The sequence below is a fragment of the Lipotes vexillifer genome, unplaced genomic scaffold (genome assembly GCF_000442215.2).
Source record: "Lipotes vexillifer unplaced genomic scaffold, Lipotes_vexillifer_v1.1 scaffold897, whole genome shotgun sequence".
NCBI classification, from domain to species: domain Eukaryota; kingdom Metazoa; phylum Chordata; class Mammalia; order Artiodactyla; family Lipotidae; genus Lipotes; species Lipotes vexillifer.
Genome location: NW_006785587.1, coordinates 228,184 through 252,548, shown reverse-complemented (window position 1 = coordinate 252,548; position 24,365 = coordinate 228,184). Strand labels below are relative to the sequence as shown.

The window sequence follows — 24,365 nt, the reverse complement described above, 5'->3', positions numbered from 1 at the left end:
TATCTGTGACTCTTCCCCCACCCTATTTTAGATAATTTAAGCACCAAAACTGTGTCCATGTGAGGTCTCTGCAACAAATGTTTTAATTAAATCAAAATCACTTCAGACAGGAGAATGTGATACCTGTTTCTTTTAGCAAAATTCTTTCATCATGCAATCTAATTTCAGTGATCTATTTTCTCACAAACACCACTTTGCTTGTATTGATTTTTATTGTAAGATATTGTAGGGAGACAAACCAATTTTTGAATGGTTTATTTGAAGGAGAAAAAGGCAGTTAACAAGTTTGAAATTTTGCTAAGAGCAGTATCAGAGAAGAGATGAAATATATGCTTTAAAATTTATTTCAAAACTCCATTTTGGGGGAAAGTAAACTACATGTAAATATAAATAACTCCATTTTGGGGGGAAAATAAGGCAAAAAAAATTAGTAATAATTAATCCTGTAATGCCACAATTCATATGTTACTACCATTAAGGTGAGTTAGAAAGCAACAGTTATGTTTCTTTCCTCCCTTTAAAAAACAGGAAATTTATATAAGTTATTCATATATATATATAGCATAATATATTTAATAATACTTAAGTATAAAACTTATAAATATGGAGCAGTACATAACCATGCAATGATTCAAGTTATCATGTAGAAGAAAAATTAAGTGGAAAAAATTCAGAATAAAAAATTGTATACGTAATTCTATCCCTCTACAAAAGCTTACAGTGGCTATCTGAGTGGTAACATCATATAATCTTTATTTTTTACCTTATAATTTTTGGGTTTATCAAATTTTTATGATGAATTTTTTAGTTAGGAAAATATTTAATAAAAAGTTAGACATATTTTCTTGATTCTCATAACTGAAAGCATAAAATCCGTTAAAATAATGTGATTAAGAATACTTGAACACTTAATATCAATATTGTCTTAGCACTATACTAAACAGGATGGGGTACCCCAAATTACTTTGAATTGTGTATTTTTATAGTTTTCCTTACTGTGCCTGATATCTTACTGCCTCTTTTAGGGGAGAATGCAATATGAAATTTATGTATTAAAACCAAAAAAAATAGGATCAATGGAAAATTAGATATTAGCAATGGTATAAAATTGGTGACCAAGTCTTTATTTTTACATTTTAAAGTCAACAGATACTGATATTTTAATGCATCTATTACACCCTCCAATTTGTTTTAGAAATTAATTGGTTAAAATCAGTATTTTGGCAAAATGTTTTTCAAAATGATTTGTGTGGGGTTTTTTTTTTTCTAACACATGTATAACTTTGAAAGCTTACAGTATCTTGCTTACAGGTACCACAATACTTTGTTTAACAGAGCTGTCTTGTTCTGTTTTTATTGCCATGCTTCTGTGTAGTACAAATCTGAATAGGAAACAACTTAAGGTAATCTTCACTGTAAAAGTATGGTAACTCATTGACATTTTTTTTTACAATGAATATTACATCCTTAGCTGATGTAATAGCTATTCAAAGGGAAGTTTCAGTGAAATTTTACCATATATCCATCACACGGACACTTTGTTGCAAATCTATGCAATCCATAATTATATTGTCACGATGTAACAGATTTACATTTTCCATTTGTCTGTCTGAAGACAAACATGAGTGTTTGCAGGTCCTACATGAAGTGATACATGTCACTTAAAATATTGTTTGTTTCATTCAGCAGAAGATACGGATGACAGAAGAGATGGGAAGGCAAGTATAAAAGACCAACATTTTCCAAATTTCAACAAAAAGTTATCCGCTTCCTCCAGCGCTCTCCTCCGCAAAGACATCAGCCACGGGGACTCTGCTGTTTCTACCGCCAACTTGTCAATCACAGAACAGTTGCTACCAGGTCCAAAGGGGGGGAGAACCAAATCAAATGTGTTAAGTGATCGCCAGGAACACCAGTGCACCAACAAATCCCTCTCCCCAAGGCAGCATTTGGCTCGTGACCCTGCAGTTAGCCTAACACAAGATCTAGGTGGTGTGAAAACCAAGGAAAATGGGAATGCTGGGGGCTTCGTGGTAGGGAAAAGCGCATTGTCAGGAAGCATCCTTTCTCAAAGCAATCTGGAGATTAAGAAGCTGGAAGGTAATTGGGATAAGGGCAGAGCTGCAACATCCTTTTCTTTGTCAGACGTCTCTACGCTCTGTTCTGACATACCTGACTTACATTCCACTGCAATTCTCCAGGAGAGTGAAATTTCCCATCTTATTGATAATGTCACTTTGACAAATGAAAATGAGCCTGGCAGTTCCATCTCAGCTCTGATTGGCCAGTTTGATGAGACCAGCGACCAGGTTAACCCCACAGTTTTGTCTCATCTTCAGAGCCCCAGTGTGATAGCAGGCCATCCTCCCTTGCCTACCATGGACCTAAAAATGCCCTTCCAGCATGGCTTTTCCAGTGGAAAACCCAAGTCATCCTTCCTGTGCTCATCTCCTGAGCAGATTGCGTTCTTGGGGCACGAGAACTCTGAATGCTCAGCACATGCAGCCGTTTGTGAATCTATCTACACTCCTGTCTCTAAAACTAAAGCAGATGATGACCTTTCTGGGAAGACCAAGACAGGGGCCATGGAAAACAATCTGCCTCTGTCCTCTAATAATCCTCACTGCTGGTTACTAAAAAGTCCCACCCACAAAAAAGACTGGGAAATACTGAAGAACCACAGCCCTGCCACTTCCACTGACTTGACACTGAAAGATGTGATGGTGGATCCCACTCTCTGTTTAAATTCTGGGGAGAGCAGTCTCGTGGAAATGGATGGAGACTCACAAAGTCTGCCTTTAACAACCTATGGATATAGGAGAGAGGGCACAAGTCACCTCGCTTCTCCTTTAAAACTGAAATACAGTCAGGATGTGGTGGAACATTTTCAAAGAGGCTTGAGAAATGGCTACTGTAAAGAGACTCTCCACTCTTCTGTCTCTGAAATATTCAACAGTAGTATTCAAGATGTCAAAAATCAAAATATTTCTCGTCTAGCCTATCAGGGTGCTGGTTTTCTGCATAACCATTTCTCAAATTCAGAAGCAAAAAAGAACCAGACCCCTGGGCCCCTGTCTAGCGTTCAAGACATGCATGACCCTGCCCCCGAGCGGTCCACACACCCTCCTCTGCCTGCTCTGAAGCTGCCCAGTCCTTGCAAATCCAAAAGTCTGGGAGACTTAACATCAGAGGACATCGCCTGTAATTTTGAAAGCAAGTACCAGTGTATTAGTAAGAGCTTTGTTACAACTGGCATCAGAGACAAGAAGAGCGTAACTGTGAAAACAAAGTCGTTAGAGCCTATAGATGCCCTGACCGAACAGCTGCGGAAGCTTGTGTCCTTTGACCAGGAAGACGGCTGCCAAGTGCTGTATTCCAAGCAAGATGTCAATCAGTTCCCCAGGGCACTGGTCAGAAAGTTGTCATCCAGAAGTCAGAGCAGAGTGCGCAATATTGCCAGTCGCGCCAAGGAAAAGCAGGAAGCCAACAAGCAGAAAAGTGTGAACCCCAGCCCTGTGGGAGGAGTGGTTCTTCGCAGCAAACCCTGCGCGCCGGCGCCCGCGGGGAACCGGCACTCCACCGGCTCGTACATCGCGGGCTACTTGCGGAGCGCCAAGGGCGCCTGCGGCGTGGAGGGCCGGGGCATCCCCGAGGGCGCGTGCGCAGCCCTGCGCTCCGGGCATGCCGACCAGTTCTGTTCACATCATTCCGTTTTGCAGACCGAGCCGACCAGTGATGATAAACCAGAAATTTATTTTCTTTTGAGACTGTGAATTACATAAAGCTGCATTTTTTTTTTTTTTTTTTACATTTTAAATAAGCTGCATTTTCACTGTTTACAAGATATTCTGTAGAATGTCCGAGTTTTCAGTAAATACGGTCCTTGGCTTTGAGATGATTTTAAAATGTATTTTTTAACTTGTATTACCGTCTCCCTTTGACTCCATGTGTTCTTCTTGTTCATGCGTTTGTATATAGCTTCGGGTGACATTTCCCATGTACCTTTCTGATCTTTCTCCCCTGAGGTATAAACTCTATTGGTATGATGTATGTGCATGCCCTAGATGTGAAACTTCTCAGCAGCTTGGTTTCTACCGTCCGTATGTTTCACCAAGATGCTCTTTACTCTTTGTCCTCAGATCACAGTCACAAATGTAGTCATTTTTACTGTCTGTTAAGAGATTTTACAAAGGACAAAGGGAGGAATTCTTTATTTTAAAGCCACTATCATTTTTCCTAGTTTTTTTTCTTTATTAAGAAGCCCAGATGCATTTTTGTAACTCATTTAAAAGAAGATTAAAATACTTAACTTACCTTTTAAGATTTCTCTACCCCACCCAGAAGGAGAGTTCAAAGGAGATTGGTACCGGCTCCCTCCACACCCTCTCTCTTTTTTTTTTTTTTTTGCCACACCCTCTCATTTTTGAGTAGGCTGTGAGGGTATGAGGAATAAAGCAAACTTCTGTATATAAGGACAAAATAGTTTGTTTCACATAAATTTTGTTACATATTTTTGCTAATGGCTTTGTATGTAACAACACAGTTGCCAAGTTATTTGTTGTACTTCTGAATTTTCTGATTAAATTATAGACTGCGAATAATGGCTTTCAGAATGAGGGACTTCCAGCAGATGCTAACAATAACAGTAGCACAAATTGAAAACTTCCCAAAGCTTTCCAGAAAAAAAAAATTTTTTTTCTCATGATAAAACCCAAGTGAATAGATATTTAGAAGAAAGCTTTTCCCTTCAGGGAGCCAAGTAACTATATTTTAGTACCAACATACATTATTTTCACTGTGAATCCATTTTTTATTGCATGTTCAGATGTCCCTCTTTGCTTTGTTGTAACATTAACTGCAAGGATGATGTTCTTGGAGTTCATGAAAATATAATTAAAGGAGATTTTTAAACACTTCGTGAATTTTTTTTTTTTTTTTTTTGCAATTGAAGCTCATGTGATGACTGTTGAGTAGGGAACCCGAAGCACTCAGAAATATTTGCCTTTTCATCTCTTTGCAGCAGAAGAGATCACTTCTACAGGGACAGTTTTAAGCAGCATTTCATGTCTTTGAGTGTTCTCACTGTGCTTTAAAGACCATATTTGTAAGGCGACTTGAGAAGAAATTCAGTGTAATGAGTTTATTTGCATTTGGTGATGATGTTGCTAGTTTAAAAATCCTTCCCAAATCCTGCGTGTGACGGGGGTGGGCGGGGGGGTGGAGGATATGCAGGCAATGCAGGCAAAAGGCTGTATTTGGCAAATTAGGCCACCTGAATCTTTGTTGTGTGTGGGGAGAGTGGGGAGGAAAGCGGTTAGACTCTGCTTTCTCTCAGTTCCCAACCCTGAACTTCTCCCCAGTGCTGAGGGTCTTCCTCTCTTTGGGCAAGCACTGGGATGCTGGTTGGGGTAGGGGTGTAATAGTGAAAGGAGAGGGACCCATTTTCCATCCCTTAGTGAATCTGAGATAGTTCATCATCTTGGGGGTTCTGAACCCACAAAGTTCCATCCTTAGACCTTGGTTTGTTTTTAAAGTATCTTTGTCTTAAAGAGATTAACATGGTATAAAGTTGTTGAAATTCATTTGCAAAAAGGTATAGAATTTATCTGCCTTTTAGAATTTGATGGACTATGTATTCTTTTTTTTGATGGATATAGAGGCATTCTGATTATTTATTTATTTATTTATTTATTTATTTATTTGGTTGCGCCAGGTCTTAGTTGCAGCTCAGAGGCTCCTTAGTTGCGGCTCACAGGCTCCTTAGTTGCGGCTCACCCACTCCTTAGTTGCAGCACATGGGCTCCTTAGTTGCAACATGCGGGCTCCAGTTGTGGCATGTGAACTCTTAGTTGTGGCATGCGTGTGGGATCTAGTTCCCTGACCAGGGATCAAACCCAGGCCCCCTGCATTGGGAGCGTGGAGTCTTAACCACTGCGCCACCAAGGAAGTCCCAGAAATCTGTATTCTTAAAAAAATCCAGGAGTTTACATATGGATGTCAACCCTATCTCAAGGTGATTTGGTAGTAACATAAATGGTTGGTGGCAAGTGATGGGTTATGAGACCAATCCCCCAGGTACCCTGTGTGTCTGTCACCCATACATGAAGTATTCTTCTACTGATAGACTTAGGAAGAGGAGGGAAAGTGAATTCATGTTTACTATTTTGGGGTTGCCTAATAAGGAAGAGGAAGCAATAAAGCTTAAATTTTACTGCACTCTTTCAGTGCTCGGGTTAGACTCCTGACCAGGGTTTCATTTGTTTGGAAGATGGATCAGGGACTCACTCAGTCACAAGGAAATCACACAGCCAGTGAGATCTCAAGCAAGATAGTAACAGGCTTTCTAATTTTTCTCTTTTGAGAGCTAGAGAGTCCAGGAAGCCCCCATTCTCCGCCAAGTCTGACTAGAGCAAGCCCTGTGAGGTTTCATAGTTCTCTCATTTGACTCCTTTCTTAGAGGCTGGATGGAATATTCCAAGCCTGGGCAGTGACAGGTGCCTGGGAGAGTTGCCTGCAGCAGTGGCAGTATCCACAGAGGACAGAGTAAAGCTTCTTTTTTTTTTTTTTTTTTCTCTTTTTAGTGACTCAGCTATACATGCACGCACGCACACACACACACACACACACACACACACGCACACACACACACACACATATATCCCCTCCCTCTTGTAAAGCTTCTTAACATAAATCTGATCAAGTCATCTTTCCCACTTAAAACCCTTTAGTGGATCCCCATCTCTTATGGAATAAGGTTCCATAGCCTTTGCATATAAGGTCTGCTATTTGGTACCTTTGTTTCTATAGCCTGGTCTCCTCTGCCTTAGACTGCCCTTTCCTCCTTTACCCACTACATTTTCCAAGATGTATCCCGGAGGGTCCTTTCCTCTAGAGAGCCTTCTCTGATTGTCATCTCCTCTTCCCTGGTTGTACCCAACCCATCAAGAATCCCTCAGCTCCATGTGGGAGCCTTTGACTGCCCTCGATTGTATCAGTCTGTTCACTTGTATGCCTCCCCCACCAGACGTAGACCTCTCTGAGGGCACTGATTAGGCCTTGTGCCCTTTCCTAGCTCAAGGCCTGGTACTTATTTGTATTCAGTAAATGTTTGATACATTGATGAATGAGAACTTAGGGAAAATGTGAGAGAAAACCTGTGTCTGCTGTCACAGTTTTTTGTGTGCAGGGAAGGAGGAATAAGCACAGAATCCTGTTTCAAGTGTGGTGATGACTGAATTTATCTTTGTTTCCCTTTAATTTTTTCATTTCCCTTTTTCCATCCAGCCCATCTTTTTCTCTCCTTTTTCATTTAGTATCTATTTAGTCATTTCCCATGTGTAAGAGTAGCTGATCTTTGTAAAGGATTCTGCAATTTAAAAATAGTTTTATATGTGGTGCATCTCGCTTGGTCGAGATGAGGTTATCATCGTTTCATAGCTTCCGAAAATTAATCTCAGTGAACGTGTGATTTGCCCAAGGTCATGGGGCCTAGGAAATCACCAAGAAAGGTTAATCCAACTCCTACTTTGGTTCTCTTTCCTCTATACACCATTGCCTTTCCTGAAGACTTTAGTGCATATTTGGTTAGCATCCTTTCTGGGCTAGAGACTCAGCTGGCTGCTGGGATTATGAGAATAGGGACTTGTCTTTAGGGAGCCACCAGCTGGTAGAGATGCTGAGACATAATATATTGGTTTTGTTCCAAATGTCCAAACATTTAGAAACAATATTATGTGTGGTAGTTGAAAATATAAGGAAAAAGAATTAGAAAGTTATGTTGCCATGCCTGTGACGTCCATGAATAACCCAGTTTTTGAAAGTTAATAAACTATTTTTTAGAGCAGTTTTAGGTTCATAGCAAAACTGAGCAGGAAGGACAGAGATTTCCACTATGCCCTCTGTTCCCGCCCATATGGCCCCATCCACAACTTCCTCCACTATTGACATCATCTGCTACAGTGGCTGTATTTACTACAGTTGATGAACCTACAATGACACATTGTTATCACCCAAAGTCCATTGTTAACATTAGGGTTCACTCTTGGTGTATTGCACATTCTGTGGGTTTTGATGAATGTATAATGATATATATCCACCGTTGTGATATCATACAGAATAGCTTCACTGCCCTAAAAATCCTTTATGCTCTGCCTATTTATCTCTCCGTTCTCCACCCCCAAACCCTGGAGACCATTGATCTTTTTACTGTCTCCATAGTTTTTCCTTTTTCATAATGTCATATACTTGGATCCATACAGCCTTTTCATATTGGCTTCTTTTACTTAGAAATACTCATTTAAATGTCCTCCAGGTCTTTTCATGTGTGATAGCTCATTTCTTTTTAGTGTGAATAGTATTCCATTGTCTGAATGCACTACAGTTTATCCACTTACCTACTGAAGGACATCCTGGTTGCTTCTAAATTTTGGCAATTATGAATAAAGGTGCAATAAATATCAATGTGTAGGTTTTTGCATAGACATAAGTTTTCAACTCATTTAAGTAAGTACCAAGGAGCATGATTACTGGATCATATGGTAAGAGTATGTTTAGTTTCATAAGAAGCTGCCAAACTGTCTTCCAAAGTAGCTGTACCATTATGCCTTCCCACCAGCAATGAATGAGGGTTCCTATTGTTCCACGTCCTCGCTAGTACTGTTCTTCTCCTTCAATATTGAATTGGTTGTTCTGGGTCTTTTAATCTTCATATAAACTTTAGAATTAGTCTGTTGATGTCCACAAAATGCTGGGACTTGGATTGGAATTGTGCTGAATCTATAGATCAAGTTGGGAAGAACTGACATCTTGACAATATTGAGTCTTTCTATCCATGAACATGCAGTCTCTCCATTTATTTTATTCTCCTTAGATATATTGATATTTTATTGGAGTTCTGAGGTTTGCTTCATAGAGATCTTGTACACATTTTGTTAGGCTTATACCTAAGTATTTCATTTTGTCGGGGGGTGCTAATGTATAAGGTAGTGTGTTTTTAATTTCGAATTCCATGTGTTCATTCCTGGTATAAGCAATTGATTTCTGCATATTAACCTTGTATCCTGCAACCTTGCTATAGTCATGTATTAGTTCCAGGAGGTTTTTAAAAATTTTTTGTCAATTCTTCTAGATTTTCTACATAAAGAATTATGTCATCTGTGAACAAAGACAATTTTATTTCTTTTTCAATCTGAATACCTTGTATTCCTTTTATTGTTTCCTTTTCTTGTCATGTTGTATTAGCTAGGACTCCCAGTACAATATTTAAAAGCAGAGATCAAAGTGGACATCCTTGCCTTATTCCTGATATTAGCAGGAAAGCTTCGAATTTCTCACCATTAAGTGTGGTGTTAGCCATTGGTGTTTTGTAGATGTTCATTATCAAGTTGAAGATGTTCCCTTGTATTCCTGGTTTGCTGAGAGTTTTTATCATAAATGCATGCTGGCTTTTGTCAAATGCTTTTTTTGCACCTATTAATATGACCATGTGATTTTTCTTCTTTAGCCTGTTGATGTGGTGGGTTACATTCATTGATTTTTGAATGTTGAAACAACCTTGCATACCTGGGATAAAGCCCACTTGGTCATAGTGTATAATTCTTCTTACACATTGTTGGACTTTATTTGCTAATATTTTATTGAGGATTTTTACGTCAGTGTTCATGAGAGATATTAGGCTGTAGTTTTTAAATAATGTCTTTGTCTGGTTCTGGTATTAGGGTAATACTGGTCTCATAGAATGAGTTAGGAAGTATTCCCCCGTTTCTGTCTTCTGGAAGAGACTGTAGAGAATTGGTATAATTTCTTCCTTAAATGTTTGGTAGAATTCACTAGGGAACCCAATCTGGGCCTGGTGCTTTCTGTTTTGGAAGGTTATTAATTCAATTTCTTTAACGAATATAGATTTCTTCTTTGATTCATAGGTTATTTAGAGGTGTGGTGTTTAATCTCCAAGTATTTGGGGATCTTCCAGTTGGCTTTCTATTATTGATTTCTAGTTTAATTACATTGTGGTTTGAAAGCAGGCATTGTATGATATATATTCTTTAAATTTATTAAGGTATGTTCTATGGCCCAGAAAGTGGTCTATCTTGAGTGTTCCATGTGAGCTTGAGCAGGATGTGTAACCTGCTAGTGGATGAAGTAATCAATAAATGTCTATTATATCCAGTTGACTCATGATGTTATTGAGTTCAACTCTGTCTTTACTGAATTTCTGCCTGCTGGATCTGTCCATTACTGACAGAGAAGTATTAAACTCTCCAACTCTATTAGTGTATTCCATCTATTTTAGTTTTTTGCCTTATATATTTTGACACTCTGTTGTTAGATACATACACATTAAGGATTCACCCCTTTATCATTATGTTAATGTGCATCTTTATTCCTATAACTTTCCTTGCTCTGAGTCTGCTGTCTGAAATTAATGTAACTATTCTCACTCTTTTTGATTAGTGTTAGCATGGTATATCTTTATCTCTTTACTTTTGATCTCTATGTGTTTTTATATTTAAAGTGGATTTCTTATAGACAACATATAATTGGGCCTTGGTTTTTGATCCACTCTGACAATCTGTCTTTTAATAGGTTTATTTAGATCATTGATATTTAAAATGATTATTGATATGGTTGGATTAATATCTACCATATTTGTTACTATTTTCTATTTGTTGCCCTTGTTCTTTGTTCCTATTTTTGTCTTTCACACTTTTTTTGCCTTTTGTGGTTTTGATAATTTTATGATTCCATTTTCTCTCTTACTATTTTTAGTGGTTGCCCTAGAGTTTGCAATATACATTTACACCTAATCCAAGCCCACTTTCAGATAATACTACAGACATACCCTGGAGATTTTGAGGGTTCAGTTCCAGACCTCCACAATAAAGTGAATATCACAATAAAGTGAGTCACATGAATTTTTTCATTTCCCAGTGCATATAAGTTTATGTTTACACTATAGTGTAGTCTATTAAGTGTGCAATAGCATTATCTCTGAAAAAATGTACATACTTTAATAAAAAAAATACTTTCGGGCTTCCCTGGTGGCGCAGTGGTTGAGAATCTGTCTGCTAATGCAGGGGACACGGGTTCGAGCCCTGGTCTGGGAGGATCCCAAATGGCGCGGATTGACTAGGCCCGTGAGCCACAACTACTGAGGCTGCACGTCTGGAGCCTGTGCTCCGCAATGAGAGAGGCCGCGATAGCGAGAGGCCCGCGCACCGCGATGAAGAGTGGCCCCCGCTTGCCACAACTAGAGAAAGCCCTCGCACAGAAACGAAGACCCAACACAGCAAAAATAAATAAATTAATTAGTAAACTCCTACCCCCAACATCGTCAAAAAAAAAAAGAAAACCACAGCTTTAAAGAAAAAAAAGAAAAAACTTTCTTGCTAAAAAATGGTAACCATCACCTGAGCCTTCACCAAGTTGTAATGTTTTTGCTGGTGGAAGGTCTTGCCTCAGTGTTGATGGCTGTTGACTGATCAGGGTGGTGGTTGCTGAAAGTTGAGGTAGCTGTGGCAGTTTCTTAAAATCAGACAACAGTGAAGCTCACCACATTGATTAACTCTTCCTTTCATGAATGAGTTCTCTGTAGTGTACAATGATGTTTGATAGCATTTTACCCACAGTAGAACTGCTTTCAAGATTGGAGTCAGTCCTCTCAAACCCTGCCACTGCTTTATCAACTGAGTTTGTGTAATATTCTAAATCCTTTGTTGTCAATTCAACAGTCTTCACAGCATCTTCACCAGGAGCAGTTTCCATCTCAGGAAACCACTTTCTTTATCATCCATAAGAAGCAACTCATTCATTAGAGTTTATCATGAGATTTCAGCAATTCACTCACACCTTCAGGCTCTACTTCTGGTTCTCCTGCTATTTCTACCACTTCCTCTACTGAATCACTTCCTCTACTGAAGTCTTGAACCCCTCAAAATCATCTATGAGGGTTGGAATCGACTTCTTCTAAACTCCTGTTAGTGTTTATATTTTGACCTCTTCCCATGAATCACAAATGTTCTTAATGGCATCTAGAATGGTGAATCCTTTCCAGAAAGTTTTCAATTTATTTTGCCCAGGTCCATCAGAAGAATTGCTTTCTGTGGCAGCTATGGCCTTATGAAATGTATTTCTTAACGAATAAGGCTGGAAAGTCAAAATTACTCTTTGACCCATGAGCTGCAGAATGGATGTTGTGTCAGTAGGCATGAAAACATTAGTCTCCTTGTACATCTCCATCAGAACTCTTGGGTGACCAGGTGCATTGTCAGTGAGCCATAATATTTCAAAAAGAACCTTTTTTCTGAGGAGTAGGTCTCAACAGTGGGCTTAAAATATTCAGTAAATCATGTTGGAAACAGATGTGCTGTCATCCAGGCTTTGTTCCATTTATAGAGCACAGGCAGAATAGATTTAGCATAATTCTTAAGGGCTCTAGGATTTTCAGAATGGTGAATGAGCAATAGCTTCAACTTAAAGTCACCAGCTGCATTAGCTTTTAACAAGACTCAGCCTGTCCTTTGAAGTTTTGGAGCCAGGCATTGACTTCTCTCTAGCTATGAAAGTAATAGATGGCATTTTCTTCCAATATAAAGCTGTTTCATCTACATCGAAAACCTGTTATTTAGTGTAGCCACCTTCACTAATTATCTTAGCTGGATCTTCTGAATAACTTGCTGGAGCTTCTACCTCAGTACCTGCTTCTTCATCTTGTACTTCTGTGTTATGGAGAAAGCATTTTTCTTTAAACCTCTTGAGCCAACCTCTGCTGGCTTCAAATTTTTCTTCCACAGCTTCCTCACCTTTCTCAGACATCAGAGAATTGAAGAGAATTAGCGCCTTGCTCTGGATTAGACTTTGGTTTAAGGGAATGTTATGGCTGATTTTGATCTTCTCTGGAGGCTAATAAAACTTGATCCATATCAGCAATGAGGCTGTTTTGCTTTCTGATCATTCATGTGCTTGCTGGAGTAGCACTTTTAATTTCCTTCAAGAACTTTTCCTTTGCATCCACAACTTGACTGTTTGGCACAAGAGGCCGCTTTCAGCCTATCTCAGCTGTTGACATGCCTTCCTCACTAAGCTTTTTTTTTTTTTTTTTTTTTTTTTGCGATATGTGGGCCTCTCACTGTCGTGGCCTTTCCCGTTGCCGGATGCGCAAGCTCAGCGCCCATGGCTCACGGGCCCAGCCGCTCCGCGGCATGTGGGATCCTCCCGGACCGGGACACGAACCCGTATCCCCTGCATCAGCAGGCGGACTCTCAACCACTGCGCCACCAGGGAGGCCCCCTCACTAAGCTTTTAATTAAAGTGAGAGATGTGCAGCTCTTTTTTTAACTTGAACACCTAGAGGCCATTGTAGGGTTATTAATTGCCCTGATTTCAATATTGTTGTGTCTCAGGGAATAAGGAGGACTGAGGAGAGAGGGAAAGAAACAGGGAATGGCTGGTAGGTGGGGCAGTCAGAACACACACATTTATTAAATTTGCTGTCTTATATGGTTGCAGTTCATGGTACCCCAAAACAATTACAGTAGTAATATTAAAGATCACAGATCATCATAACAAATATAATAATGAAAACATTTGAAATATTACAAGAATTACCAAAATGTGACATAGAGACATGAAGTAAGCAAATGCTCTTGGAAAAATGATGCCAGTAGACTTGCTTCACTCAGCGTTGCCACAAACCTTCAATTTGTAAAAAGTACAATAAAGCAAAGCACAATAAAACAAGGTATGCCTGTGTAGCACTCCACAGGTAGTGTGAATACATTATAATAGCAAAATAATCCTAATTCTTCCCTTCCCTTGTTTCATTGCTGTCATTCATTTCACTTGTATATATGCATATATAAGCACATATACATATATACACACATACATGTACGTTTTATATGTACACACATAAGCATACATACTCAAAAACGTTATTGTAATTATTTTGAATAAGTTGCTAGCTGTTAGAAGAATTATGAAAAATCAGTTTTTATTGGGTCTTCACTTATTCATTCTCTGATATTCTTCTTTATGTAGATATGAGTTTGACCTATATCATTTCCCTTCTCTCTGAAGAATTTAACATTTCTTGCAAGGTAGGTCTACTGGCAAGAAAGTCCCTCAATTTTTGTTTGTCTGAGAGTGTTTTTATTTCTCCTTCACTTCTTTTTTTTTTTTTTTTTTTTTTTTTCCTTGCGTTATGCGGGCCTCTCACTGTTGTGGCCTCTCCCATTTGCGGAGCACAGGCTCCGGACGCGCAGGCTCAGTGGCCATGGCTCACGGGCCCAGCCGCTCCGCGGCATGTGGGATCTTCCCGAAACGGGGCATGACCCCGCGTCTCCTGCATCGGCAGGCGGACTCTCAAGCACTGCGCCACCAGGGAAGCCCTCTCCTTCACTTCTGAAGTATATTTCAAAGGGTACAGAGTGCTAGGATAATAGGGTTTGTTGTTGTTGTTGTTGTTGTTTTCTCAACACTTTAAATATTTCATTCCATTCTCTTTTTGCTTCTGTGATTTCTGGGGACAAGTTGGTTGTGACTCTTATCTTTGTTGCTCTATAGATAAGGGTTTTTTCCTTCCAGCTTCTTGCAAGATTTTTCTTTTAGCTTTGATTTTCTGAAGTTTCAATACCAATCTGTAGTGGTTTTGCTGGCATTTATCCTGCTTGGTGTTCTCTGAGCTTCCTGGATCTGTGGTTTGGTGTCTGACATTTAATCTGGGGAAATTCTCAGTCATTGTTGTTACAGATAGTTCTTCTGTTCCTTTCTCTCTTTTCCTTCTATTTCCATTATGTGTATGTTATACCTTTTATAATTGTCCTACATTTTTTGGATATTCTGTACTATTTTTTGTAATTCGTCGTTCTCTTTGCTTTCCAGTTTTGGAAGTTCCCATTGTCATCAAGTTCAGAGATTATTTCCTCTGCTCTATCTATTCTCCTAGTGAGCCCATCAAACGTCTTTATTGATCTCTAGTATTTCTTTCTGATGCTTTCTTAGAATTTCCATCTCTCTACTTCATGTTCTTACATGTCCTGTTTTTGTATGTTGTCTACATTTACCATCAAGGCCCTTAGCATATTAATCACAGTTTTTTTCAAATTACTGTTGTGATAATTTCAACATTCCTACCATATCTGACTCTGGTTCTGATGATTGTCATGCCTCTTCAAACAGTATTTTTTGCCTTTTAGTATGCCTTGTAATTTTTGGTTGAAAGGTGGATGTGATTTACCAGGAATTGAAGTATGTAGGTCTTTAGTGTTGTGGTGGTAACATGTGGAGGAGGAGAGGGCAGCATTTGAAAGTTCTGTGATTAGGTCTCCCTTTTTTCATGAGTCTGTGTGCCTGGACTGTGACGTTCACCGGTACTTTTCAGTATTCCCCCCCACGCTTAGGTGGTACAGGATGGTTAGATGGGGCTGGAGTTGGGTGTTTCCCTCCCCTCAAGTTGGTCAGGCTCTGATAAAACCCCAGCAGGTTAAGTTTTGGTAAAATAGTTTCTCCTGGGGGTGGGGGGTGGGGGTGGTTGTTGAGAAGACAGAATCGTCTAGCATATTTCAAAATGGTTTCTTTTCCTTTTTCCCCTGCTGGAACGTTGAGGGGATTTTCCTCCAGTATTGACTGTGAGGACCTGTGAGGTGAAACTCATAAAAATGTGAACAATGCTCCCTCCATCCCGTTCTGCCCCATCACTGGTTCCTCCTGTAGTTTTTAAGTCTCAGACTTGTCCACATTGAGCCTCCGTCATCAGTTCATCAATTACAGTTCAGATTTTCCTGCCCTGGCACTGGTTCCCATGGAGATGTCTGTTCATGGATTTCTGCTCTGGTAAGTTGTGGTTTTCTGTGTTCACCTGTGTGTCTCTCCAATTTTGGGGGCAGCAGTTCGCCTTGTGACCTCACATCTCTGACAGATCTTAGAAGAGATTGTTGATTTTTCAGTTTGCTTAGATTTTTCCTTGTTGGGAAGGAATGGTGACTTCTAAGCACTTTACGTGTTGGACTGGAAACAGAGTCCTGAATCACCCACTTAAAAAAAAAAATTAAAATAGCTGACATCTTAGCTCAGGGTCACACAGAAAAACCTACATCAAAGTTTGACATGATAACATTTTATTGGGAGTAGGGTGGGGTGGCTGCATTCCCAGGGAAGCAAGAATGAGAGTCAAAGGGAATTGAGGCAGAAAAAGGAGAGAAAATTCAAAGGGATGAGTTACTGAGATGGCCAGAACTTCACAACACCATAAACGAGATGCCTAGATTTGCAAGATGTCTCCAGAGAAGCCATATGGAAAGACTGCATCTCAGAGCAGTCCATTGTAGAGAAGGAAGGGTGCAAATTTTATCTCCTGTTGTCCTTCCTACCTACTTTCTTTCAGTGCTGAAATCCACCCTATGAGGCATTAACTTCCTATGTGTCCAGGTTGTATTATGCAGACCCTCTAGGCAGACACTGGGGCAACAAGAGCCTCTGGCCTGCAATAGGACAGTCTCAACGTGCCACTTGGGGCTATGTGTGGGGACCATCAGTGTACGATGACAGTGGCAGTGGCTGGGACTTAACCACTGTAGGGATATTTTGAATAGCTAGAAGACTTGCAGATGGTTGATGCCTGGGTGGAATGGGTGGCAGGGATGAGTGCATCCTGGGTGATACATAAGCTGGGTCTCCTATACTACATCCCTTGAACCAATCAGATTTACTTGCATCCTGTTATAATATCCTAGATCTTGTATGAGAACAAGATATACTTCCTGTACTGCATTAAGAAGGAAGATGGGGCTTCCCTGGTGGCGCAGTGGTTGAGAGTCCGCCTGCCGATGCAGGGGACACGGGTTCATGCCCCGGTCCGGGAAGATCCCACATGCCACGGAGCGGCTGGGCCCGTGAGCCATGGCCGATGAGCCTGCACGTCCGGAGCCTTTGCTCCGCAACAGGAGAGGCCACAACAGTGAGAGGCCCACGTATCGCAAAAAAAAAAAAAAAAAAAAAAGAAGGAAGATGCAAGGCCAGTCCTTCCAAGTATCAGTCAGTTTCCATTTCTCAGCAAGACTTAAAGAGGATTAGCAAACCAAGCTACAATTGTCACTGCTGCAGCTGGTCCCAGGCTCATAGCTGATATTCATCAGTTACCTCGTTTGTCACCCATTGTAGTTTCTCTCACCTTCAGTCAGCATTTTAGCTACTGTAGGTTGCTTGCCTGGTAGGTTGACACAGTCCTTCATCCCTGATAGATTTGAACCCTCAGTTGTTTTCCTTTGTCAGGCAATAGTTGCTTTGAGTGTCCATTTACAACTATCCATGGCCAGAGAATCACCAAGAGGTGCCTCAGTGAGTCCTGCAATCCAGATGTACTTGTTTTTGCCCCCATTGTGTAGCAACAACCCCACCTTCTCATGACAATCAGGGTCAACTAAACCAGTCAGTAGAGTAGTTCTTGCTTATCCACTGGCATGAGGAGTTCAAAGCAGTTCAATGTCCAGTTCAGCGAAACTTAATGTTGTTTCTAGGAAGCAATGCTCCCTTGGGAATCAGGATCTCTAACACAGCAGGTATAAGGTTGTAGGAACAGATAGCACAAATTCTGCAAGTGGGTAATTAAAAGCGGTAGAAGATAGGCTGATTCTTGGTTCCTAGAGCCCATGCTTTTTTGTTTGTTTGTTTGTTTTATTAGGGGGGAGGGACTGGTTCTTTATTTCAAAAAGACATTTATCAATTTTCAGTATCAAAACAGTTACACTATTGGTTTTTCTTTCTCCCAACTGATGCCCGAAGAGACCACACCAAAGGAGAGTACATTTTAAGCTAATTAAGCTGCAGGATGCACACCTAACAAACCTCACCAAAAAGGGGGGATTGGGTGGGGAAAGAAACTTTAAAAGATCAGCACACTGCCAACCCACAGACTAGAGAGCTCTCACAGCCAGGTGAGGTGACCAGTGTGCCCCAACCCCAAAGAAGCAAAGTTTCAAAATAGTATAAAACTTAATAAGCTACATAAGCTACTTAAGATTTCTCCAGCGCTAACTGATACAAAGCACAATGAGATGGCACTGTTAGAGACAGCAGCTTCAGACCCAGGAAAGGGTGCTGAGATGAGTTTCAGATGGCAATCAGTGGCAAAACATAATTTTCTTTCTTTCAAGGAGGCAGGAGAGCAAATAAGTGGTCACCTCAACATAAGGGGCACATGATCCATTCTGTGAGCGGTTGGGAATGGGGTAGAGCTAGGACAAGGATTTGGTCTCAGACAGAAGTCTTACCATTTTTAAAATTAATTAATTAATGTATGTATGTATGTATGTATGGCTGCGTTGGGTCTTCGTTGCACGCGGGCTTTCTCTGGTTGCGGCGAGCGGGGGTTACTCTTCATTGCGGTGCACAGGCTTCTCACTGTGGTGGCTTCTCTTGTTGCGGAGCATGGGCTCTAGGCACACGGGCTTCAGTAGTTGTGGCTCGTGGGCTCTAGAGCACAGGCTCAGTAGTTGTGGTGCACTGGCTTAGTTGCTCCGCGGCGTGTGTGATCTTCCTGGACCAGGGCTCGAACCCGTGTCCCCTGCATTGGTAGGCGGATTCTTAACCACTGTGTCATCAGGGAAGTCCTTGCCATCTTAATTTTGTTTGGTCACTTCTGATGAAAAAAAAAAGTTGCCCAAAGATACCATTTTCAGCTGGAAACCTGAACAGTATTTTTTTTTTTTGCTGACTCCTCCTGGAATCACCTCTCTGGTTTGGTGGGTACTTTTTACAGAGCAACGAGGTTTCCCAAAATGGAGCCTTTCTCTGGGCTGTTTGGTTCTCAGGAAGGCAGGCCCATACCTTTTCCCCTCCTCTGTGGAGAGGGCAATATGCACTAAGCTGAAAAGTTACCTTCCAAAAGTGAGACAGGGATTAGACTGCTGCTTCAGAACTATGGAATTATCTGGAATGTTTTACAAATGGCTGCTACATCAACAACAAAAAAGGTAATTATAAAATATGTACATCACAGCATGCTTTTAGAGACACTGTGCTCACATTCCCTTAAACAGTTGTTCCCCAAAGTGCTCAGCCTCTAGTCCAACTGGAATCTCTGGGGAGAGGCAGAGACAGTTTGGTGAAAAGGATACAGGGGAGGGGGTGGGAGATGTGATGAAAGGAGAAAGCAGCCTTCCAGTTAGAGATCAGCCGTCAGTTTCAAGGTCAGCTTCGGGCAGGCTGGCCTCAGAGGAGTCGGGGTCAGAGGGAGAGGCAGCGCAGGGCGGGACTGGGGTGCTTTACATCTCCTCCAGGTCAAGCAGAGTCTGGTGCAGCATCCTTTGTGTACAGAGGTGCTCCTCTTTGGTGCATTTCAGTTTATCTTCCAAATCTTCAACTGTCTTTTCCAGCTTGGCTGCCAATCTCTCCGCAAACTCAGCACGGGTCTCTGCCTCCTTGAGTTTATCAGTAAGAATCTCTCTCTTCCTCACATTTGTCGTCTTTTTGAGAGTACTTTTTTTCAGCAGCACTCAGACACTTCAGCTTCTGGTCCATCAATCTGATCTGCTCATCCATCTCTCGGCAACGGGACTCTGCCAGCTCAGCTTGCTCCTCTGTGCCTTCCAAGTCTCCCTCAATGATCACCAACTTAAGAGCCACCTCTTCATACTTCCTACCTGCCTCTTCTGCAATGTGCTTATCTTCTTCAAGTTGGATTTCCTGGAGCTCCATTTTTTCTTCCTCTTTTAAGGCTCGGTTTTCAGCGACCTTCATGGCTCTCTCGCTGTCATCAGCAGCTTTCTCGGCTTCCTCCAGCTTTTGCAGGGCAGTGGCCAGGCGCTGTTGAGCGCGGTCCAGCTCCTCTTCAACCAGCTGGACCCTACGGTTCGAGGAGGCCGCCTCAGCCTGTTCCCAGGCCGCCTTTCTCCCTCCACTTCCGCGGGAGGCGCTCGGCCCTTTCCTCCGCGTCACCGGCCTGCTGCTGCAGAACATGGGTCTCGCGCTTCACCGCCTCGATGGTGACCACCGCCGTGGTGCCCACCCGACCCCTGCTCGCCTTCGGGTTCCTGCCTCCTCTGCCCGGAGTTGCAGCTGCTTCTCACCCCTACTTCCCCTGGAACCCCTGCTTTTGGATTCGTGTACAGGATCTGAACATGCCACCATGGCCACTTTTTTCATTAGCCCATTGCAAGCAGTGAACTGAGCAAGGAGAGAAGCTGACTGACACCCAGAAAATAGGTCATTCTATCTACCTGGTTATTAGGAGTCTCTTTGTGGCATAATGTGGCAGTGATCCATTTCTATAGGACCCAATATAGCATACTACAAAACTGTCTTTGACTTGAGTTCAAGGTCCTTCTTTCTCCCTCAGTTGGAATAGGTGTGGACTGAGAGTTGCATCAGTGCAGCAGAGGCAGGCAATATGGAGGTCTAGGCCAACAAGTCATATTTTTTTTGCATCTTCTGGAGTACTTGAGTCTCCCTAAATCTACCATTTCTTTCATGCAATAGTTTGCTTCTTTGTCTCTCAGCCTTCTTCTGGGAGTTTCTGTTAACACTAAGCTCATGATGGGCAGCTCCAATTGCACAGTTACTGGTGTACCATTGTCAGGCTCTCAGGCTTTACTTCAGAGTGTATGGCCCTTCATGTTCCAGACCACTGGACCCCTAAAAATTTCACTGATGTTGCAGACCCCTTGATCATCAAGGACTTACTGCCTACCCTCTGACACATATGTGTTTTAATAGGGCATTTGAATTACTTGACCTGTTCTCCTTAGTAGGTCCAATTAGTAAAATGTCAATCAGTGTAGAAGGCTAGCATGATGCACGGTGGAACAGCAAGATGATGGAGACCGCTATAGAATAGACCATGACGGACAGCAGAAAATTAACACAGACCTAGAGCAAGATAGTGAAGACTTCCTGCTGTCCTTGAAACGTGAAGATGAGCTGCTTTAGATCCTCTCTATTGATGAGAATCAGGAATAAAGCATTCAGCAAAACAGTAGTCACAAATGAAGTGCCAGAGATTGAGTTGATCTGCTCCCATAAAATTCATATCTAGCACAGAAACTATAATTGGGGATACTATTTTAAGTTTATAGTAGTCCACTGGCACCCACCATGATCCACATGATTTTTTTGCAGAGGCCAGGAAAGTGAAATGACTAGGTATATTATGGGAATCACCATCCCTGAATCTTTTAAGCCTTTTTTGGTACTAATTTCTGCAATTTGTCTGGCAGGTGATATTGCTTCTGATGTACTGTCTTGGCTTGGAGGGAAGGTGCCCTGCGCCTTTTTTAATCATAACGTTCCTTAATTCATAGGTCAGGAAAACAAGGGCAAACTTCTAAGTATATCTATCCCATTAGGCATTCAGAGACTAGAGATACAGAAACAGAGTGGGTCCTTGGATCTATTGGATCCATTGTGAGATGCACTTGAACCCAAACACCATTTACAATCTGGTATCTATAAGTCTCCCTTTTAACTGGAGGACCATGGTGGTGTTTGGGGTTCTCTAATATTGTTGTCAGCTGTGATCTCATTCTAACTATCCTCAAGACATCTGGGGACTTCCTTGGTGGTCCAGTGGTTAAGACTCTGCACTTCCACTGTAGAGGGCACAGGTTTGATCCCTGGTTGAAGAACTAAGATCCCACATGCCTCTTGGTACAGCAAAAAAAAAAAAAAATCTGGGTATTCCCTTTTCTTCAGCACACAATTACTCTGGCTTTAAGGAAAGGTTAGAGACATACTTGCCATGCTGTGGTGACATTGTGGGGACCCAATATTCCCTTTAATCAATGGGCTCTGGCTCTGTGAACTGGCTTGGATCTAGTAACTGGAAATTTCAGTTTTCCATCAGTGTCTGACATCAGCTTTATGATCATCAGTTTTGAATTCTTTTTGGTTGTACAAATCAAACAAAAGCCTAGTCAATGGTCTTTAAACTTTAGCATGTATCCAAATCACCTAGGGGATTAGTTAAAACATAGATTGTTGGGCCACATCCCCAGAATTTTTATAGTAGTAGGTCTGGAGTAGGGTTTGAGAATTTTCATTTCCAAGAAGTTCCTAGGTGATGCTAAAGCTGTTGATCTTAGGACAACACTTTGACAACCAACGCTCTTAGATGGTGGTTTGTCTATGTTACCTTTGGGAAAACCATCATCAGTCTGAGGTAATAATCACTTTGGGCCAAGGCACTTTGATTGCCATTCTGACCATACTACTCAGTTTAGTAATTATATCCCCCCTGGCTTCTGCCTTTCCAGAATCCCAATATCTCCATTGATATAAAGTCCAGTGCTATGCCAGGATCTTCCACTGTCAACCCCGGCCTGAAGAAGACAACCAACAGTGAGTTTCTCAGTGATGTTGCCTCTCCCATCATGGGTACATTTCTTAGCGAGGGGAGTGTCCCCTCCTGGAGAATATACTCAGGTAGTGGGTTTGCATGTCTTCATTCTAATATTCTCTTTTTCCTGAGCCTTCTCACCACTTTCTCATTACTCTGACAATTAAGTTCCAACAAATCCACCTCAACTAACTGAGCCATTGTGAATCCAGGCTTTATGGAGTCATCCCAGCTAACTATTAGGACTGGTAAACACTGAATTTTATTAGGACATTATTAAGACTTGCTAGACACTAAATTCCAACTTATGGATGAGTTGCCCATTTCAACAAATTTCTCCTGCTTAGTTTAAAATTCCATTTCCACTTGAGGGTCCAACACCCTCAAGATCTACCCCCACAGATGTTCCTCTGGTTCTTGCTTGATGTGTTCATTATCTGGACTTACTGCCTGCCTTAAAGCCAGCTATGGCTTTCACAGAATGCCTTAAAATGATAGTTTGCTGCCCCGAACCTATCAAGGGTTTCAGTGCAATCGTAAGTAGCCGACCACTGCAAAAGTACTATAATTATCATTACCCCCATTTGATCAGTGGCAGTGGCAACTTGATATCCCTAAACTTACCCTAAGTAGGGTAAGAAACTACAAGGAGGAGTATTGGCAAGCTGGCTATGACTTCAGAATAAACGTGGCTGGCTGCCCAGCCTTGTGGGACATTTCCAGAGAGGCCAAATAAAATGACTGCATTTCAGAACAATCCATTAGGGGAAGGAAAGACAGGTAAATATCTGCTGACTCCTTTCTATCTCGTGCCTTTCATTGTTGAGTTCTGCCTCCTTAGGATGTTAACTTTCTCACCTTTCCAGCTATGTTATGCAGCCTTTCCCAGCTCCCCAGAGGAAGCCAGAGCCTCTGTGGATCCCATCTGGCGAGTGTTCAGATGTTCAGATGTGATGATCTCTCCTTGTCAGCTGGAGCTGTGCATGGAAACTTCCTAGTCCATGGTGGTGGCAGTGGCTATAGTAGTGGGGACGTAAAACTGTGGATCAGGTGTGATCCATTGCTGGGGCTGGAACGCAAGGGAGACAACCATGGTAGGGGTGTTGGCAGGGCCGAAAAGGGATGGTGTCTAAATTGGTTTCTGCTCAGCCAGTTAGTATATTTGTCAGGTCATTTGAACACCTATCAAAGGTCTACTGATGAGCAGTTTCAATATTGAGGCCTAGAAATTAAAAAGAAAAAAGGATTTAGCCAAATTCCTTGAACTTAGGAAGTTTACAAAATGTTTTGTGAAACATACATATAAATAGATAATGTAAGATAATGTGCTAAATGTAGTGATACATGCAAACATGGGGTAAGCTAGGAGCACAGAAAGGGGCAGCTAGTTCAGTTTGGGGGGACCAGTGAGAGAAAATTTCTCAGAGGCAGGACCATCTTCATGGGCATACAACCAGTATCTCAGGGCCTCACGCTCAGAAGTGCTCATGCTTGGGGTTTAATGCTCTGTGGTCCCCTTTCGAAATTCTTAACATTGTAGCTTTATCCTTGAAATGTGTGTTTTGTAGGTGCAGTTCAGTGGGACAATGGGCATGTACCCGGGTTTGGAGCCCCAGCTCAGTGCAGTCCCACCTTCCTCTGCTTCCCAGTCTCCACAGGAGGGGTTCTCAGCAGCCCATCCTCAGCCACTGGAGCCATGGGGCAGTGAACCTTGCCGGGGGAGGCCCGCATACTGCCATCACCCTCCATCCCAGGCAGAGACCAGGCACAGGAGCAAGGAGGGTCAAGGTCAGGCTTGTGCCCCGCAGTGTCTTGGGGTGGGGCAAGGTGGCAGTTGTCCCTACCCTGCGCTGGCAGTTCCACGGGCTCATTGTCTAGGCAACTCATGAGAGCCTCTCTCTCACCCTCAATTCAGGTGCCAAGAGTGTCCCGTGCAGAGGCTACAATCCCTTGGCTTGGGGTAACCAAACATGTGACAAGTAGATTGATTTCATCCACATCTTCATTTTTCATGGGGCCCAGAAAATTATGTGATCAT

The 24,365-nt window shown here is 41.8% G+C and overlaps 1 protein-coding gene and 1 pseudogene across 1 annotated transcript in view; one reads left to right on the top strand and one right to left on the bottom strand.

The window, feature by feature from the left end:
- Positions 1-3,773, top strand: part of PLCH1 (phospholipase C eta 1) — a 110,578-nt gene extending 106,805 nt beyond the window's left edge. The window contains 1 exon segment of the mRNA XM_007457643.1: positions 1,687-3,773. Coding sequence (XP_007457705.1) covers positions 1,687-3,773 — 2,087 coding nt within the window.
- Positions 3,774-19,259: 15,486 nt separating this feature from the next.
- On the bottom strand, positions 19,260-19,975 carry LOC103074143 (tropomyosin alpha-3 chain pseudogene; annotated as a pseudogene).
- Between the last annotated feature and the right edge of the window lie 4,390 nt (positions 19,976-24,365).